Genomic DNA, 20190 nt, shown 5'->3' with positions numbered 1-20190 from the left:
AGCTGGGTCTTAGCATTGAGATGGAGGTCTCTGGGAGAGCTTTCGCCGTTTGATATTACGTTGGGCTGGGAGGTCTCTGGTGGACCAATGTCCTGAACTCGGCTTTCCCGCGTCAGAGGCTCAGGCCTGACACCTGGCCAGTGCACCAAAAGGGAGAAGAAGAAAGGGAGGGAGGGAGGGAGGGAGGGAGGAAGAAAGAAAGAAAAGTGAAAGAAAATATTAAAATAGAAAAAAATTATTAAAAATAAAAAGTAATAAAAAAAAGAGAGAGAGAAAGAAGAGAGCAACCAAACCAGAAAACAAATCCACCAATGATAACAAGCTCTAAAAACTATACTAAAAACAAAAAAACAAAAAAACAGACAGTCAGAACCCTAGGACAAATGGCAAAAGCAAAGCTATGCAGACAAAATCACCCAAAGAAGCATGCACATGCACACTCAGAAAGAGAGAAAAAGGAAAAATATATATATATATGTAAAATTAAAAAAGGAAGAGAGCAACCAAATCAATAAATCTACCAGTCATAACAAGCTCTAAATACTAAACTAAGATAAACATAAAACGAGAAACAAACTAGATGCAGAAAGCAAACCTGAAGTCTAAAGTTGCTCCCAACGTCCACTGCCTCAATTTTGGGATGACTTATTATCTATTCAGGTATTCCACAGATGCAGGGTACATCAAGTTGATTGTGGAGATCTAATCTGCTGCTCCTGAGGCTGCTGGGAGAGACTTCCCTTTCTCTCTTTGTTCGCACAGCTCCTGGGGTTCAGGTTTGGATTTGGCCTCGCCTCTGCATGTAGGTCGCCTGAGGGCATCTGTTCCCGCCCAGACAGGACAGGGTTAAATGAGTGGCTGATTCAGGGGCTCTGGCTCACTTAGGCCGTGGGGAGGGAGGGGTACAGATGCGGGGTGAGCCTGCGGTGGCAAAGGCCTGCGTGACGTTGCAGCAGCCTGAGGCGCGCCGTGTGTACTCCCGGGGAAGTTGTCCCTGGATCACGGGACCCTGGCAGTGGCGGGCTGCACCGGCTCCTGGGAGGGGAGGTGTGGATAGTGACCTGTGCTCGCACACAGGCTTCTTGGTGGCTGCAGCAGCAGCCTTAGCATCTCATGCCTGCCCGTCTCTTGTGTTCACACTGATAGCTGTGGCTCGCGCCCGTCTCTAGAGCTCGTTTAGGCGGTGCTCTGAATCCCCTCTCCTCGTGCACCCTGAAACAATGGTCTCTTGCCTCTTCAGCACGTCCAGACTTTTTCCCGGACTCCCTCCCGGCTAGCTGTGGCGCAGTAGCCCCCTTCCAGCTGGTTCATGCAGCCAACCCCAGTCCTCTCCCTGGGATTCCACCGAAGCCCGAGCCTCAGCTCCCAGTCCCTGCCCACCCCGGTGGGTGAGCAGACAAGCCTCTCGGGCTGGGGAGTGCTGGTCGGCACTGTCCATGAATCTCTCCGCTTTGCCCTCTGCACCCCTATTGCTGCGCTCTCCTTCATGTCCGAAGTTCACCACCTCCGCCACCCGCAGTCTCCACCCGCGAAGGGCCTTCCTAGTGTGTGGAAACCTTTCCTCCTTCACAGCTCCCTCCCAGAGGTGCAGGTCCCATCCCTATTGTTTAATGTCTATTTTTCCTTTTTTCTTTTGCCCTACCCCAGTATGTGGGGAGTTTCTTGCCTTTTGGGAAGTCTGAGGTCTTCTGCCAGTGTTCAGTAGGTGTTGTGTAGGAGTTGTTCCACATGTAGATGTATTTCTGATGTATTTGTGGGGAGGAAAGTGATCTCCACATCTTACTCCTCCAGCATCTTGAAGGCGCCTCTCTATATTCTCTTTTAAATAACTATCTATAGAAGGCAGAATGGAAACTTGCCCTTTTACTAGAGAAGAAACTAAATTATATTGCTAGTAATGGAGAGACAGAATAGGAACTCTAACATGTGTGTTCTCCACTATTCCACACTCCCTCTTGGAACTCCAGATGTGGATGTGGTTTAACCATGATTCTGCTAGTATTTTCAAAAGGAAGAATCCTTGTTTGTCCCAACGTTATTCATCTTATTTGCATCACAGCACTCATCTAAAATGAAAATTATTGATTTCATAAAATTCAAATAAGCATATCATAAAAACCATTCCTCTCTTAGAGTGCCCTTTGTAAGCATTAGCTTTTTTACTTATTTGGTCTGAAACAACATCTTGTTTCCCTAAGATGCCCTCATGTCTTGGGTCTTGCCTAAACTTCCTTAGTTTTTTTTTTTTGTAATCTAGAGAAGCATGTGTGCACATGCACACACACACACACAGGAGCACACCACATGCACACGCACATGCAGACGTGTGTACACATGTATGTGTATGTAAAGTTACACCAAAAAAACCCCTCCGAAACAAAATCAACACTTGCCACCCACAGTGCACTCTATTTTTCTTTGCTCTACTTCATGTTTTGAAATACACTGATTGGCAATCCATTAAACAGATTTTATGACGTACTTGTGCATGATGACCTACAGTTTGAAACACTGGTGTGGAGCTTAATTATTTTAGCTTTTTTGAAAGCATGAGTTTGGAAATCAGATCTAAGTTTGAATTTTTGCTCTTCCTCTTCTTGGTGGTAAGGATCTTTGAGGCAAATCACTTGGCTTCTGAGAATTTTAGTATCTTCATCTATAAAATATAATAATATATGTAAAATATAAAATATAATAATGATATCCATGTCATTAAGCTTCTCTTTCATTCGTTAAGTATTTATTTCTCAGCTCTCATAATCTTTCATCCTTCTTGGTCCTAGTAAGATTTTGAAGAATTTTCATAACTCTTTCTTCTCCCAGGCTAACTCACCATCATATTTAATGTCATTCTCCATATTTGGGGGATTGTATGATTGAAACATTTGATGGGGTTAGACAGGGGAAAAGACCAGTGCCAAAAAGGGAGCTACCATCCAGGAGCGCTAGATGGGCTTCCACTATGGTTGAAATGGAGATCCAGAAATAAACTATATAAAGTCGTATCTTTGAAGCAGTCTTATTCTAAGCTTTTTCCCTATGAAATGACCAATGAGCCACCAAATTTCAAGCCTCATTGTAAATATTTTTTAATTGATGAAGACTTAGCAAATCCTCATTAAATATTCATCATTTTGGAATTAAAAAGAAAGCCTCTAGGATTTGAGAATAACTCACTAGTAAAACAAGTTTCCTCTTGGGTCATCCATAGTTTGATTTATATATTAAATCAGAAATCTTTGGACATCAAAGACACAGTAAGATCAGTTCAACTGACAAAAGATGACACATGCTTTGCTTTTCCCCATCTTCATGAAAACTAAATACATTCTTAATTCCATCATAGTGAGTACTCTTAGTTTAGAGCAGCTACCATGAAAGAGGTGGGAAAGGTGCAGATACATTATGGATGAGTATACTGAGTGGGAACTGGATTGGGAATATGTAAACAGGTCATTTTCATTTTGAGTTTGATTTTTTCCTCCCATTATATAGATGATTCCTTTCACCAGTGTCATTTATGGTAATGGCAGAGTGAAACTGTAAACTGCATTTCATAATTATTTGTATCTCTATATGTGGGCATGTAGTTCCTCTTGAAAAGAGCTCCTCATTTAGGGTGTCTCTGACACAGGAGCCCCGTTATGAGTGGGGGTGGGGTGGAGGTTAGGGAACAAATTTCACTTTCTCTTCTCTATTATTTTCCCGTTGATATATCCATTTGCCCTCCATCTTTTTCCTTTAGTATTTTCAAGAACTCATATTTACAATTGCCTCCTTTCAAATATTTAAATTTTAATGTTATTAAGGAAGTTATACATTAAGTTAGTTGTACTTTTCTGACAGACTGGAGGACCCTTAATTCAACGTGTAAGATTTGCAAAGTAGAATAGCCAAGGATTTGAAACAATCATGGATGAGTATATGCTAGCACAGAGGCGATTTTCAATTGTTTAATAATAAATATTTGGGGGCTCTCTGGGGACAGAAACTATGTCACTGGTCGTCCCTTAGAACCTAGCACCTAGAGCTAAGTACTTGGTGGGTAACTAGCAAATGCTTGTTGATTAACTGATAAGTTTATATTAATTACAGATTTGTCCTAAGATCCAAAACAATTTAATGCATTTTGATGCAAGCATTTAAGTTTCATGTATGGTTAGCTGTATCTTCTTGAATCTGTTCCTCAACTTTTAAAAATGGACTAGTCTATACATTGTCCATATGTGCCAGAAATGTAACCAATGCTCAAATGGTGGCATAAAATTTTTATTGGTTCTACCTGGGGTTTCATCCACTAGTTTTATATGATCATAGAAAAGCAGTCAATGGGCTAAATATCTCATAGAATCATCAAGAGAAGTGGAGAATAGAGCTTATTGCAAAATTTGATTATAGACAAAATGTTATAATTTTGCTTTATAAAAATTTAATAGAAGTGCTAAACAAAAAAGATAACTTTGCCCTTTAAGGTTGATTAATGTGCGCATGGTTGTTTCAAAGTAGCCTTAAGATCTTATTTTTAAACTACATGGTATATTTAGTCATTTTAATGATATTATATAGAAATAGAATTATTCCAAAAGTTGTAGTTCAAAGTGATATCTTGCCTGGGACTCACAGATCTGTAAGCCCAGTCAATATTTTGCTCACAATAAACCAGCTCAATGAATATTTCTTGATTGTTTCAAACGGCTCAAGTTCATATTCTTTTAGCCACGTTAACTTACATAAAGCCAATATCAAAGACTTATCAGTAGTAGCCTGCTTTGGTTGGTCCCCATTCAGGATGCTGCCACAGTAATGATAGCAGGTGGCGGGCCAGCCCTGCGATCCCCAGGTGCAGGAGTACCTGTGGTCCTGGGCCCTGGTGCCAGCACCCGGGCAAGGGCAGCAAGGAAAGCTTGGAAGAGATGGAGGCAGAGACGGCCCTGTTTGAGCAGGAAGTTTTAGGGCTCTGGTAACCAGAATCCCAACTGCTATGCCTGCCGTACCCCAGTGCCCACAGTCCCCATGGTAGAAATGATGCAGTTCCCAGCAGTTCCTGTGCCTGCCCAATGATAGTGACCAACATACTAGCAGGTCCAACAGACTCTCCAGACCTGGGCAGCCACCGTGGCCACAGTGGTTCCTCCCATGGTGGGTGACCCTCCCTTTGTGGTGTACCTCCTTTCCAGGCGCATTTGGCCCCCATGATTGGATTCAACTGGACAGTCCAAAGGCTGGAGAAGCCCTCTTCCTTCCATGAACAGCTGTGGCACCCACCACAGAGGGCTCCTCTCCTGTATCCAGCACTAGTCCCCCACGTGCTACAGAGAGCACATTCTGCTCTTTACTCTGCAGCAGGCAGTCCTCACCCCATGGCCCTGCTGCCCCCTCACCAGGCCCTCGTGGGCCCCCTTTTCTGCCTGGACCCCCTCAACCCCCCGGACCACCTCTAATGCTGTCACCAATGGCTCGGGGTCCTGAAGCCCTTCCCTGGGTTCCATGGCTGCTCTGAGGCCTCTTCTAGAAGAGCCAGCAGCATACCGAGAGCTGGACGTCAGCCTGGGGTTGATTCTGGAAGAGAAGGAAGAGGCAGTGGTGGTGGCAGCAGCTGGGCTGGAGGAGGCTAGGGTGCTGGTGGCTGTGAGGGCAGGAAGCACCCCAGCTGGTCCTGGTCTTTGGGCCCTGGCCACCTACCAGTGGCCCTGACCATGGAATTGCCTGAGCCCCTGCCCCTCCTGCTGGAAGTAGTGTGCCAGGCTTACTGCCTCCAGCGCACATTCCTTAGCTCCTGGCCCCTGCCCCCTCGCCCTGGCCTTGTGACCCTCTAGATCCCAGAGTCCCTGGGTGAGGACAAGAGAAAAGGAAAGCCAGAGAAATTGACGCAGCATTTGCACCGGCAGCTGGGAGCAGCTGGGAGGACCCCAGCCTGCTGGAGTGGGATGCAGATGGTTTCCGAATCTTCTGTGGGGATCTGGGCAATGAAATGGAGATGCCATCTTGGAACTCACCTTCAGCCCCTTCCCCTTCCCATGCTTCTTTAAGGCTAAGGGGATCTGCGACAAGTGCACTGGCAAGATCATGGGCTATAGCTTCTTCAGCTTTAAGGACCCCAGCAACTATGTGCGCTCTGTGTGTTGAGATGAATGCGAAGTAAGTAGGCTCGCGCCCCACCAAGCTGCGCAAGAGCACGTGGAAGGCCCGGAAACTGGGCCTTGAGTGCAAGAAGCAGAAGAAGAAATTGGGACCGAGATAGGGTCTATGGCTGAGCACCCGCTTCCTCTTGGCTGGGCGCTGGCTGCTACCCACAGTTCTTTTTGGAAAACCCATAACTATCCACTCACCCATCCTCCCCAAAACCAGTTTCAATAAATTTACGTTCATCCCTGCCCTGACCCCCCGAAAAAGGCTAAAGCAATGATGGGCACATAACAGGTGCTCGTGAATGTTTATTTCTTTACCATCATCATCATTGTTTTTCATTGTCATCATTATAAATATTATTTGTAGATAAGACCATTAGACCACAGGGAGGTTAAGTGATTTGCCCAAATTCACACTTCTGGTTAGTAGTGGAGCAAGGAGAAGATTTCATTTCTTATCATTCCCATCACCATGTTATTCCTGCAGTTGACCACACTGTCTCAAAAAAGAAAAAAAAAAAAAAAAGTAGTAGTAGAAGAAGAAGAATTAAAAGATAAAAAGGAATGGAAGAAAGAAAAAGGAAGAAAATCCCCACATTCAGTCAATCACATACAAATGAGAAATATTTAAACTTTAAAACCTTAAAAAGAAATACTTCCAGTATTCTTTAACTCAGTGATAAGGATGTTCTTCCAGTGCTCATCTAAATTCTTTTTACTGTGAATTTAGTTATTTTCCTCCAGGTTTGCTTCAACAGAATTATAATACCAATGTTTTTATTCTCAAACATACTGAGGATATTAACTCACTGCTTAGCCTACTATTTTTCAGATTTAATTAATTCTTGAATTTTTCTCTTAAAATTTTGTTTTTGAATCATTTAAAATTTTCTGAGTTTCTTTCACAGTGTTGGTCAGTATTTTGAGTCACTGAGTAGCTAATTAGAATCAGCAACTCTGTCTATCAAAGTATAATTGCTGTCTATAAATCTTATCAGGTAGGGAATACATAAAACTAAGTGAGAATAGCACTTGGCATAGTGCTGTTTTGAGATACAAAATCACTGACAAATTTTTTTGCCATGAAGTATTGGTGGCACAACATATATTCAATATATACACACTCACTCATATACTGTAATTCTGATATTATTAAAAATGAAACTAAACAAGACAAAAGCAAAACCAAGTAAAAAGACGAGAGGAATAAGGACGTGTGTTACTTAATTCCAGTGGATACTGAATTTATTCTGTGTTTCCTGTAAACTTGTGAAAAAAGACAAACACATTGAATTATGCAATTTTCCTAAATTAAAGATTAGTGAGAATAAGCATAGTGGCTTTTCCTATTACTAAAATTTTTCCTGTTATTGAACTCAACAATAGTTCATCAAGATAACCCATCTAAAAATAGACACAAGGACATAAATATTGCTCAAATGGACATTGCTTGTATCTGCCTTATGTAAAAATCAAATTTGTAGTAACATTTTATGATTCTGTGAAGCCATTACTGTAGAGAACAGAGATAACATGCCCCAGGTATGTTGCTTTTTGGTGATCTCACTGAATGTCTACTCTGATATTAATCTAGGAGAATGAATAGTTAATGTTTCTGTTAAATATGAGTTTGCCTCAGAACACTTTTTAGCCAGAGCTCAGTAAGCTCATCATGAGTGTCCTAATAAATGCAGAGAGTGACAATATCTTCTGTTTTGATATAAAAAAGGACCTATGTGCCTCAAATACCATATGTGTGGGAGGCATTCCTGGGAAAATACTAAGCCCTGCCCTGTATTTGAACCCAAATACAAAAAGTCTGACCAGTTTTGCATGTCTACCTCCTTCCCACCCCACATCCAACAAAGTGAAAAATATCTAACAACAAAACATCCTTTGGAATGTGGGCTGGTATTGGTAATAGAGTGTGGAAAGCTAAAGAGCCTTAGTGTAGCTCCTATGGGAAATTTGGTTTTTAGAAGCATGACCTGAGGGACTCACCCAAATGAGTTAACTACAAAATACATTCTCAAAGAGTTAGCTGAGCTGTACTATTAAATAGGTTTATTTATCACTTTCCATTTTAAACATGATTAATTTATATGTTAGCTCGTATTCACAAGATCAAACATTTTGGTGTTAAGTCCAGTTGCTGCTGAGTTGCTTTTTCTGATAACAATTACCCAACATATTCAATTGCTAATTAAATATATTTTGGGTTAGAAATTCTAAAACCAAAACATTAGCTTGAAGAAAGTTGCTTGTCTTCTGTTTCCTACAGCTGAAGGACATGAATTCAGCGATATGATAGCAGTCCCAATTTGACTGTATTTTAAAAGAAGGCAGCTTAAGAATTTACAACATTTATAATTAGAATTTCACCTATTATAATCTGTGTCTTTATAATCACTCTAGTTTTGGTAGTATTAGTGTTACAGAAATCTTGAAGACATATGTATATCCTGAATTCGATTTACATATTATAGACAATTTTGTTTCTGAACTATTCCCTCATATAAAAAATTTTAATCATATTCTTAATGACTTTTTAAATAAGTTGCAACTATATTGCAGTGATTTGTAGTAGGATCTTTGTGCCCTCCCCCCCAAAAAGGTACTTTGTCCTCATAAAATTCTTTTTAGATCCCAGCCTTGTAATTAATTGAGAAGAAACCTGGCCAATTATTGAGAAAATGTTCTATCCTGTTCTGCAGATTTAAATGTTTTCTGTTTGTGTTTTTGTGTGTGTGAAAATGAGGTAGGCTACATTTTGTATTCATGAAAAGAAAAGTATGAAGTAAACTAAGAGAAATAGTTTGGCATTGGAGTCCTCCTTAGAATAATGTCTCCTGAAATTTTTTAAGTTAAATATATATTTGAACTTCATAAGTTTTTAGATTGTGTCAACTATATTCTATTTGAGATGCTGTCTTGTTACCTTTGTTAACTTTTAAAAAAGGTTTTGTCAATATTTATTGAAACATGAACATAGTAAGTTTAGTGTTCTAACAGTGTGGTCTACAGCAAGTTAAAGGTTTCAGCTGAGCTGATGCTGTAGTGACGGGAGTAATATCTCCCAGATGGGAGATTGAGAAGAGTATCGCAAATGCTCTAACCTTCAGAAAGTTGGTCACTCATGTAATCAAATAAAAATTTTCACCTTTAAAAAGTCTTAATTCTCAAACCTTTCTATTTTAAATTTCATAGAAAGTTACATTCAGAATGCACTGTTGAGATCATTTTCAAGCCAGTCTAGGGTAGGAACTGAGGAAAAGGAAAGGCAACTTCTTACAAGAAACATCTTTAAAAAAAAGAAACATCTTAAAATGCAAAATTATTTAAATATTAGTTTGCTAGGCTATTTCAACAATTCCCAAGGATTGGAACATTTGATTCTTACAGACTGAAAGAATGGATCCACTCTCCAAAACATTTAAGCAATGGCTCATGATACAGAGTAAAAGATTTCTTCCTGTAAACAACGTAGGAAAATCAATAAATGTCATGCTGAAGAATATATAAATTAAAAAAGATATCGGGAAAGTTAAAGGCTCATAACTATCATCAGGCTTAGTTAGCTCCTTAAAAATTCCTACCCGGGCTTCCCTGGTGGCACAGTGGTTGAGAGTCCGCCTGCTGATGCAGGGGACACGGATTCGTGCCCCGGTCCAGGAGGATCCCATATGCCGCAGAGCGGCTGGGCCCGTGAGCCATGGCCACTGAGCCTGCGCGTCCGGAGCCTGTGCTCCGCAACGGGAGAGGCCACAACAGTGAGAGGCCCGCGTACCGCAAAAAAAAAAAAAAAAATTCCTACCCAATGGACATACTGCTTTCCCTTCCTTATTTGTTAGAATGAGTTTAATGTTAGTGAAATAGATTACCTCTGTTTAAATCAAATACTTCCTGTTGCCAAGGAGACTGGGTGTTGAGTAATTAACTCAGAAAACAACTTTAAAATATAATGCTTTCCTTGGTCTGGTAAAGGGAGTGAAAATTAATTTTCTTTGCGGAATCATTTGTGTACAGTCAACACCATTAACATCATTTGCAAACTAGTAGAATCCAGGGGTCATAAAACTTCATATTTTTCAAGTTTTTATTATATTGTCAATTCATTTGTTAAATGTTCTAGGAATATACATAATCATAAATTTCAAAATTTAATTTAATAAATGATAATAATAAATTTAATTCTTATCATTTTGTGCCAGTAAATATATGGAAACCATGACATGAATGTATTAATAGTACTGAATACAACTTTGTCAGCTACTCAAAGTTAAATGTTGGTGACAAACCAGGACCATGTTTTGCAAAGAAGAAAAACAAATATTACTTTATTTTTGAGTCACATATAAAAGCCTGAATACTTTTCATAAGAAAATCATTGAGTATAAGATATACAATGACCACAAATAGGAAATTTGCCATGAAGCAATTTGTACTTGTATTTGGTTCTTCCTATATGTATGACAAGATCTGCTTTCAAACTTTGTCAGTATAATATATGTAGATACCATATTTAGTGAAATTTCCAAAGAGTTTTTTCAATGCTATGGTGAGTAATGAATTTTTCAGGAATTTAGATAGATGGGAACCAGGTATTTCAGTACTATCATAGATTATAAGATAAATTTTTGAAAAAAACCCTCAAGACAAATTAGTGACATAGTGCTAAATGTTTTTTTAAGTACAATGTTGTCCTTACAAAGTTGTTTTACCTTAGAATTTGTCCTATGACACTAATTACTTTTTATGAAGAGGACATTTCTCTCCCATTTGTTTAAAAAGTAAGATTTATTTAAAGTTATTTATGTTCTAGAAACTACAGAATTTTATTTCTGGCTGGCACAACAAATGATACAGAGTTGCTCGTTTTCTTTCCTCATTGCAAAAGTATTTAGATATTTCTTAGTCTAAAAAGAAAGTTTGTTGAAGTTGCAGATCCACATTTCTAATGAATATTTACCTCTTTGCCTCTCTGAATCAAAATCACTGGATATTAGTCTCTCTGAAATTAATAGCTTCAAGCTAATGCAAAAAGAAAGAGAAAATGAGGGGATCAGAGTCTGCCCGTCTTCTGGGTTATATACTTGCATAAGATCAGCCACTGTCTGCCTCATCATTAGTCCACTTCTGAGGCCTTATTTGTTTCTCTTCTCAGAATGGACTCAACGCTCTCCATCTGGCTGCCAAGGAAGGCCATGTGGGGCTGGTTCACGAGCTACTGGGAAGAGGGTCCGCTGTGGATTCTGCCACTAAGGTAATGTTTATGCTAGTAGAATTTATTTCCTTGGAAAAGAGGAAATGATTTAAAGCTTCTCTTCCCGGGTTATACATTTCAGAGCTTTGCTGGAACACCAAAGATTCTCAACAATGCAGAACTGAAATTGAAATTCTGTCCATTAAACTTTGCAGAGTTTGAATGGTTTCGTTTAGGGACTTATCAGAGACTGAAGAATTCTGTATCTCTAGTTTCTAGTATTCTATCTTTTTTCCTTTGATTCACAGAGAGACTAGACTAATATAATCCTCTGTAGACAAAAGCACCTATTTTCCCAAGGTTAATTCATTTTTTAAAATAATTGATATAGTAAACTTCTCAATGGAAATGAACAAATAATTTTCATGCTTTCATTAAATTGTTATATCTTTTAATGTATTCATTTAACTTGGTAAGAGAATATACAGATCTTTTATACTCTAATGGAAAAGGGATTTGGGGATCATGGATTGAATTATTAGGGTAAAATTAGATTTTGTCACTGTAACGTGTGTTCGTAAAGAAATTTGACTCATTTTTAAAGGAATTTACAAGATGCTTGGTATACTACAACCTGTTACTTCCTTGTTGATACTTCTTTTGGTTAAATATATTTGAACCTTGTCTTTGGGGGATCATTTCAGAAGCAACAGGTGTTTTAAAAAAAATATCAGTGGTGACAAATCTTTGTCTTTAGAAGGTGAAATTTTAATTTGGAAAAAAACAGTAGCCAATCAGAATCAAGCCATTTGACCAGGGCTACAGTGTGACAGTCTGGTCGTGGGAGTTGCAGAGAGAGGTGGCAAGTACTCAAACCCCCGGCCGGGTCATTAGTCTGATCAGGGATAGACAGAAAGAGCCCTGGAATAAATTGGGGATATGGCCAGTTAACCTGGGTTTCCAACACCTCATACATAATTGCCAAAATGTAGACTGACCCTGCTCACAGTATAGTGTACAGCAGTTCTAGTGGAAATTTAAAAACGAAAACAAAGAAAGAACTCTTTGGCAGTTCCAAAGATGTTAAAATATGTTTGCTTTGCAAGAAATTGCTTACTTTAAAGAGAGAATAAATATTTTTATTAACATTTCTCTTGACAACATGAGATAAATGTTAAACAAATATTTAAGAATGTCAGTTTGAATGTATATCAAATTATTTGCTTCCCCTGAGTTGCTCATATTAATATATTCATTAAACCAATCACTCTTTCTTGCTTAACTGTTTATTATCGTTTGTTTCCTTTCCTTTAAACTCTGTTGATGTTTTAAAATGTAGGTTCATTTTTAATCACAGATTACAAGTGTAGAATTTTAGATCCAGAAAAATATCTCATTAAATCTCCTCATTTAAAGAGAAGGCAAGTAAGTCTTCAAAATAGTACGAGTGGATAAAGACCCACAGTGAGGAGGTGGCAAAAAGAGAACTAGTGTCCAAAATTTATGGCTTTGAATGTATAGATTTGCTTGGTTTTTATTTTTCTTTTTGTTATTTGTTTTAATCCTATGATAGGCATCTTTCAGTCTCTTAGCCTATATTTTCTTTTCATGATAGGTTTAAATTATTTTTCATTTTTGTTTGGTACTGTTGATGATAAATTTTGATGTAGAAAATGGTAGAAATTATTGGTAACATTGTATAGCTCATGTGAAATTTATTATTTTATTCCCAAAATATTTTGAACAACCGTGTGCTCCAGTGACTCGAAATACAACTGTGAATTGTCAGTTTCTCTACAACTGAAAATTCCTAGGTTTCTCTGCAAGGTGAAATAAATTCAGTGGTTCAGATAAACTTTTTTTTTTAGTTTATATTATCTTGTGGTAGGACTCTTTTGTTGTAATAACATGAATGGTAATATTGTCTCTCTCTCTCTCTCACACACACACAGACACACACGTACACACATCCCAGATTATTTGATTCAGTAAGATCTCAGTCTTTTCATGTTCTTAACACTAAACTGGAATTGTGTAGGATAGAAAAGGAAGACATTGTATGGGATGGCCAGTGTTTTGATGGTAAAAATTATCTTTTCCCAAGGTGGGCTGCAATCTTGATAGAATGACAAGTTTTAACCACTTCAAATCATCAGCAAAATTCAAAATACCTGTACATTTTGATTTCTACAAAATTTGGAAGCCTCCAACATTTTCCATTTTGTTTCTCCAAAACAGAAAGGAAATACTGCTCTTCACATTGCATCTTTGGCTGGACAAGCAGAAGTTGTCAAAGTTCTCGTTAAGGAAGGAGCCAATATTAACGCACAGTCTCAGGTATTACATTCAGATGTTCTCTGATGTAAATGAATTTAACTTAGAACAGCCTTGTGAAATTGATTTAATGGGTTTAGCCATCTGTTGAGTAGATAGATTTACTATAAACACTCTGTGATTTATTTCAGGCGAGTTATTTTATTAACTCATGCCATGACATTTCTTATTTTCGTGATGTATCACCATCTCCCTCTTTTTTCTAGCTTCTTTTTTATTTTTAATTTATTTTATTGAAGTATAGTTGGTTGTGTTAATTTCCACTCTACAGCAAAGTGATTCAGTTATACATACATACATATATATATATATATATATATATATACATTCTTTTTCATATTCTTTTCCATTATGGTTTATCACAGGAAAACCATATAGAAAACCATTGAATATAGTTCCCTGTGCTACACAGTAGGACCATGTTGTTTATCCATATAGAGATATAATGATTTGCATCTGCTCATCCCAAACTCCCATTCCCTCCCTCCACCACACCACCCCCTTGGCAGCCACAAGTCTGTTCTCTATGCTTGTGAGTCTGTTTCTGTTTCATCGATAAGTTCATTTGTGTCATATTTTAGATCCCACATATAAGGGATATCATATGGTATCATTTGATATCATTTGTCTTCCTCTTTCTGACTTACTTCACTTAGCACATCATCTCCTCTTAATATAACTGAAAATTTGACAAGTTCACAGTCTATCATTGTCTTTAAGTGCAAAGAAAAAAAGAATTATATAGTGTTTTTTCTAGAATGACAGTGATGTCTGTGAATGATGAATTATTCATGCAAGTTATGTTGCTCTATAAAAGTATTTTCTCTTCTTAAATTGAAAAAATTCTCAAAAGATTTGTATTCCAGTGGGAAATCTGCTATAAAGTGGGAATCACACTACTTTGGGTACTTTGCATATAAAATATGGTTTTTACAAAGCTCCTAAGGGAAAGGAAAATTCGAGACCCACAGCTTTATGATGCATGTAATAACAATTGTATAGAATAGGGAATGATATTCTTAAAATGAAATTAAGAACAGTTTTAAAAGAATAATCAAAATACATCATACTATAAATTTGATCTCTATTTTTTCTCTGGTTGAAAGGGGAAGAAAATATTGCTTTGCCCAAAGCTTTACTCTTAGTGTCTGTTATAGATTTATGCAGAAATTGAGGTGCATATCTTTATAGTCAAATCCATTTCTTCTATTTTTTAAAGTTTTTAGCCTTTCTAATAACATAGGCCACACCATGCAGGCTACTGGCAAAATAAACCAGTTCCTCTCTATCCATTCTTTGGGCCTTTGAAGGCCTTTGTATAGGAATATGTGTTACGTATATTGTTCATTCATTCATCGTGCAGACATGACTCTACTTGTATAAATGGCACAAGTTCTGGACCCATAAAATACCAATGAGGAAAAGTAAGAAAGAGCCCTATTTTCTTTGACTTTAATTATAGGGAAGAATCTGTTTAAATTATGACAGACAAGAAATTATCCATTTTTATCTCTATAATATCATGCTGCTTTTTTCCCCATACAACCCACATTTTTAGTTAAGTGTGCATCAGTATTTTAACATTTATTGAGAATATGCCATATTCTAAAATCTTGGTTAAATGAAATTCTTAAAAAAATTGGTATCATTTGTAAAGAACTCTGGTGTATTCTATAATGATAATGGCATCTTGGGCTTAGAGACACAGGATACTACAAAATTGACTGTTCCGAAGTAAGGGATAAAAACTTCTTTACAGCTGGAGAACATCTTTTTGCTTTAGAGCAGAGGTTCTCAAACTTTAGCCTGCGTCACCTGCAGGGCTTGTTAAAACACACGTTTCTGGGCCTCACCTTAGAGTTTCTGATTCAGTTCTGGCTAGGGACCTGAGAATTTTCATTTCTTACAAGTTCTCAGGTAGTGCTGGTGCTGTTGGTCCAGGGACTATGCTTTGAGAACCTTTGATTTAGAGAATGTAAGAGAAAACTGAGTGTAAGAATATCGCGGTAAGATTGTTTAAATATAGTTTCAACTACATGCATGAATCAGTAGTTTGTGTTCTTAAAAAAGCATGGCAGTAAAAGCCTCCCATTGCCTGTAGGAGGTTACTTTTGACAGGGAGTTCACATATGTGTTGCTGCTGTTAATATCTATAAAAAGAGCTTGGTTACTTTCCTCAAAATGACTAGTTGAACATAGTGATTTCATAAAAGTTAACAGGTATCAAATGCTGCAAGGTAAAAACTTGTTAAAAATTGTATCAGTTGTTATACTGTTTTATTAGACATTAGATGCTTTGGAGACTTTTCAGGGAAAACAAGCTAAAACCATTTAATCAGTGATTTGCTTTCAGTGTCAATGAGGCTGTTCTTCATAGTCACAATCATGCCAGATAATAACAGATCTTAAAGGAAAATTTATATTATCGATGAGATTAAAATAATCTTTATTTGTACTGTACTCAGTTAGCTCTGTTTAGATTTATATTGTAGGAAATCCTGACAGATAGTTTCACACTGATTTTTATATTGTGAGAAAGTTTTAATTACTAATTGTAAGAACAATTAGTAATTAAAATTTAGGGTGTTTTTCTAAATGCATACGTCATTTGATAAGACCTGTAACATCATTTGCTATTAAATTCAGGTAGCCATCATTAACAAGTAACACAAATTGTTATTACTTAGAATATTTTATAATTTAATAATTGAAATTAAAATGCAGGAATTTATTTAAAAGAGGTTGATTATTTTGCCCTGTGTGTGATCAAATTCCAAAGGCATGGTTTTAAGGATTTGTTGAGGGGAAATGTGAACCCCTCTCCATGTATGATTCTTGTTGGTGGTGTCTTGTTTACGATACAAATGTCTTGTGTGACAACAATGAATGTCAGGTGAATGGTTAGGAGCCATGCTCATGATAGTTGAACAGTCACTCCCTTTTGAGAACCAGAAAAAGGGCATAGGAATCCCAGATGCACAACATAAATTCTGAAGTTTGTACTCAAATTATACCTTCTCCTACATCTTTTTAAGAACATAATACAAAGTGGGTGCAGAATAATCTGTTATTATAGGAGCGTGGGTGACTGCATAGTCGTTTACATTTGACAAACTTCCGAGTTACTCGGAAATGGAGCACTAAGGTTATTGTTGAATTAAGAAGGTAGGAAACTCTCTGCAAAGCTCCAGGGAACACTCACTCAGTAAACATTTACAGGCTCCTAGGTTATGGAGCTGTGTGCCTTTATGGAATTTTTCTGCATTCTCTACGTAAGCTATGAGATCCACAGGAGGCTGACCTTCAACATGGCACAGTGCCAATTTTGGTAGGCGGTGTGCTTAATTCATAAAGAATTCCAGGGCTTCCCTGGTGGCGCAGTGATTGAGAGTCCGCCTGCTGATGCGGGGGACACGGGTTCGTGCCCTGGTCCGGGAGGATCCCACGTGCCGCGGAGCGGCTGGGCCCGTGAGCCATGGCCGCTGAGCCTGCGCGTCCGGAGCCTGTGCTCCGCAACGGGAGAGGCCACAACAGTGAGAGGCCTGCGTACCGCAAAAAAAAAAAAAAAAAAAAAAAAGAATTCCAGTATACTAGCAGGAACAATTTAAGTGTTTTAAAAAGAATTATGTGACTGATACAATGACAGTCAACAAATGTTTAAGTTTCTGTGCTCAGTGGTGGTAGCAGGTAGTCTCTACTGAGTCAGTTCTTGGTGTGATTTTCAGCCTTGCCTCGACCATGTAGCTCTCAGGCTTGGTTTTTTAGTCTCCTGGATTTAACGGTGTGAAGATCTCATCAAGATCTCAGTGAAAGCTGTTTTGGTGGAATAATGGGACTGGAAGTCAAATTAGAGTGATTTGAGGAATGCTATTTGCTTTGAAGGTGGTTGCTTGCTTTCTGAAAAACACAGGCACGTTCATAAAATGTAAGCATATTAACATCCTTTAAACAGTCCTATATAAGTAATGCTGGAATGCTTTCCAGCTATCTGTGCGGACGTTTGTTTGTCACCTTTGTAACCTGTAAACCTATTAGACTTGGAGATATGACTTTAAAAAAATTGTTCCTATTATATATTATCAAAGAAATTATACTTTGAGAAGGTTTTAAAAATATTCTCCGAGTGAGGAGTTTCTCTAAATTCTTGTAGCCTTTTTTGCCTGTTGATATTTGCCCATCTCAGGTTTATTTTTTAAATGTATAGTTACAGTTTCTGCAAGGTGGTAAACTTCTTGGGAGCAGATAATTTTTCTCGCACTTTATAGTTTTAGGATTTGGCACAATGCCTTGATTACTTACAACTGGAGGCTAAACATATGCATGTATCCTCTTCACGTATAAGAATTAGCTTTGGTGTGTATTCCAGTCATTCCTAACAGTAGATGTTAATTTTTTTGTTTTTGTTTTTTTTGGGGTTTTTTTTGCGGTACTCGGGCCTCTCACTGCTGTGGCCTCTCCCGTTGCGGAGCACAGGCTCCGGACGCGCAGGCTCAGCGGCCATGGCTCACGGGCCCAGCCGCTCCGCGGCATGTGGGATCTTCCCGGACCGGGGCACGAACCCGTGTCCCCTGCATCGGCAGGCGGACTCTCAAACACTGCGCCACCAGAGAAGCCCTAGATATTAATATTAATAATAGTACAAATAATATTACTGGCTGCCAGGCACTGTCTGTGGTGCATTGTGTGCATTATCTCTTTTGATCTTCATTGACTCTCAGTATTGATGACAGACTGAGACAAAGATGGTTCATTTACCTGCTCATAATTTTCTTCTCCAGGCAAAACTGCTTCTCCTAGTTCCCGTAACAGTTCTACCTTCACTACAGACCCCAGAGAATAATTTTTAAAATTCCTCTTTCTTTTGGCCCAAACCCTATTAAGGTCCAAGTAAGCTGATCCTTCTGAAGTAGAATCCATGCAAAAGGTTTGAGGTGAAAATTTTTTACTTGGTACTTTTTGTGAACTATAAACGCTGTATCTCTTCAAAATGTTCAAAGCATGAACCAAGTGCTGTTGCTTCCAAGGAAATCTGGCCTGAGAAAATGCCCCTCTTTAATCATCTCTACCAAAATTTACTTCTTGTTCATCATATATGTGAGTATTGGTTTTAGATCTTTATTATAATGTCCGTATATAAAATTATTAAAATCAGAATGACCGCTGAAATACAACAAAGTGACTTAAAAATAGGTATTTGGTTTTTGATTTTACAAAGAAAACTGGCGTATGTTATTTATATTTTACCACAGCTTATAAAACAAACTGGGTCCTAGAATAGGTGATATCTCCGTACAGCTAAGTGAAACTGTGGAACGTGGGGAACATAGAACTTGCGGTCAGCTGTAGCTCTCTATCTTTTACCTTATTCAGTGGAGCCTATGATGTTTGAGTTCTCTGACAGTTATAGAGAGAGAGGAAAATGTGATTTCGTTAGAAGAAAGGATGGGCTAGAAGCTCTCATGAGACTTATTTAGACGTATACGTCCAGGGAGCTGAGTGTTTCTTGGAATAGATTCCAAATGCCAAAGAAATACAGCCCAATTGTAATATCTTGCACTTAGACTCTTAATTTTTTTTTTAGACTCTTCATTTTAAAAAGTGTTTTTATGTGCTCTTTAATCTCATTTTATCTTTATAATGATGTGAATCAGCAGTGATTATTCTCATTTTGGATATGGGGAGAATTGAGGCACAAATAAGAAAGCCAAGGTCTTATAAAAAATTAGCAATGGAGCCACAAACCCAAATGGCATGGACCCCTCCCTTCCAGAAATCCTCAGCATACTTCACTGTTTCCCATTAAGCTGTCTCTACACCTTCTGTCTCCTCTAGGGAGGTCCAAGACCCTACTTACATCCCACAAGAGCCAGCTCTATGGCTTAAATGCCATCCATTCTCTCCTGGTCTGTCCACTCAGATGCTGGGAATACTAAAAGCATTTCACAGAAGCTAGACAACTAGCAAGTAAGGGGATTCATTAGCACTGTGACACTCAGCCATCCATTTTCTTGGAGTGTTCTCTTACCAACAATTTTTAACACAGGGAAGACTATACTTTCTGAAATGTGGTTTGTGATTGTTTTGATTCATTTTTCTTCTCTATGTCTACATTGTTCTACTTTTTCTTGAAATTTCTTATGTTTTCAGTCCTTTTATGAGGATTTCAGGAACACTATATTTTTCTTTTTATTTTATTTTGATGGTAAGTGAGTCCAAATAAGATATTCTGATTTGGTATTCTTGATACCATATTTTACTGAATTTACTTCTATTTTTCTTGAATCCTTTTGCCTATTTTATGCTCACTACTCTGTGTTCATTTACTCCTGGAAATTTTATTCCAGAAGAAGATTTTCCTATTTGTAACACAAACATGATTAGGCTGTTATTTTATTAGCTTTCAGATGTTCAGATTATGACCAGTAATGCCAGTTGCAAGATTACATGACCATTGATTACACCCCCAGAATTTTAGAGGTGCATACACCCACTGTATGCAATGATAAATGTCTTTTCAGGTGTAGC

The 20190-nt window shown here is 38.1% G+C and overlaps 1 protein-coding gene and 1 pseudogene across 20 annotated transcripts in view; both read left to right on the top strand.

The window, feature by feature from the left end:
- Positions 1 to 20190, top strand: part of ANK2 (ankyrin 2) — a 240916-nt gene that overhangs the window by 55807 nt on the left and 164919 nt on the right. For all 20 annotated transcript variants that reach the window (XM_067735248.1, XM_067735265.1, XM_067735257.1 and 17 more), the window contains exons 3-4: positions 11293 to 11391; positions 13570 to 13668. In XM_067735248.1, coding sequence (XP_067591349.1) covers positions 11293 to 11391; positions 13570 to 13668 — 198 coding nt within the window. The remainder of the gene's footprint in view (positions 1 to 11292; positions 11392 to 13569; positions 13669 to 20190) is intronic.
- On the top strand, positions 4804 to 6241 carry LOC137224118 (RNA-binding protein 42 pseudogene; annotated as a pseudogene).

This window comes from Pseudorca crassidens, chromosome 4 (genome assembly GCF_039906515.1).
Source record: "Pseudorca crassidens isolate mPseCra1 chromosome 4, mPseCra1.hap1, whole genome shotgun sequence".
Lineage (NCBI taxonomy): Eukaryota > Metazoa > Chordata > Mammalia > Artiodactyla > Delphinidae > Pseudorca > Pseudorca crassidens.
This window is presented reverse-complemented; position numbering and strand designations above follow the sequence as displayed.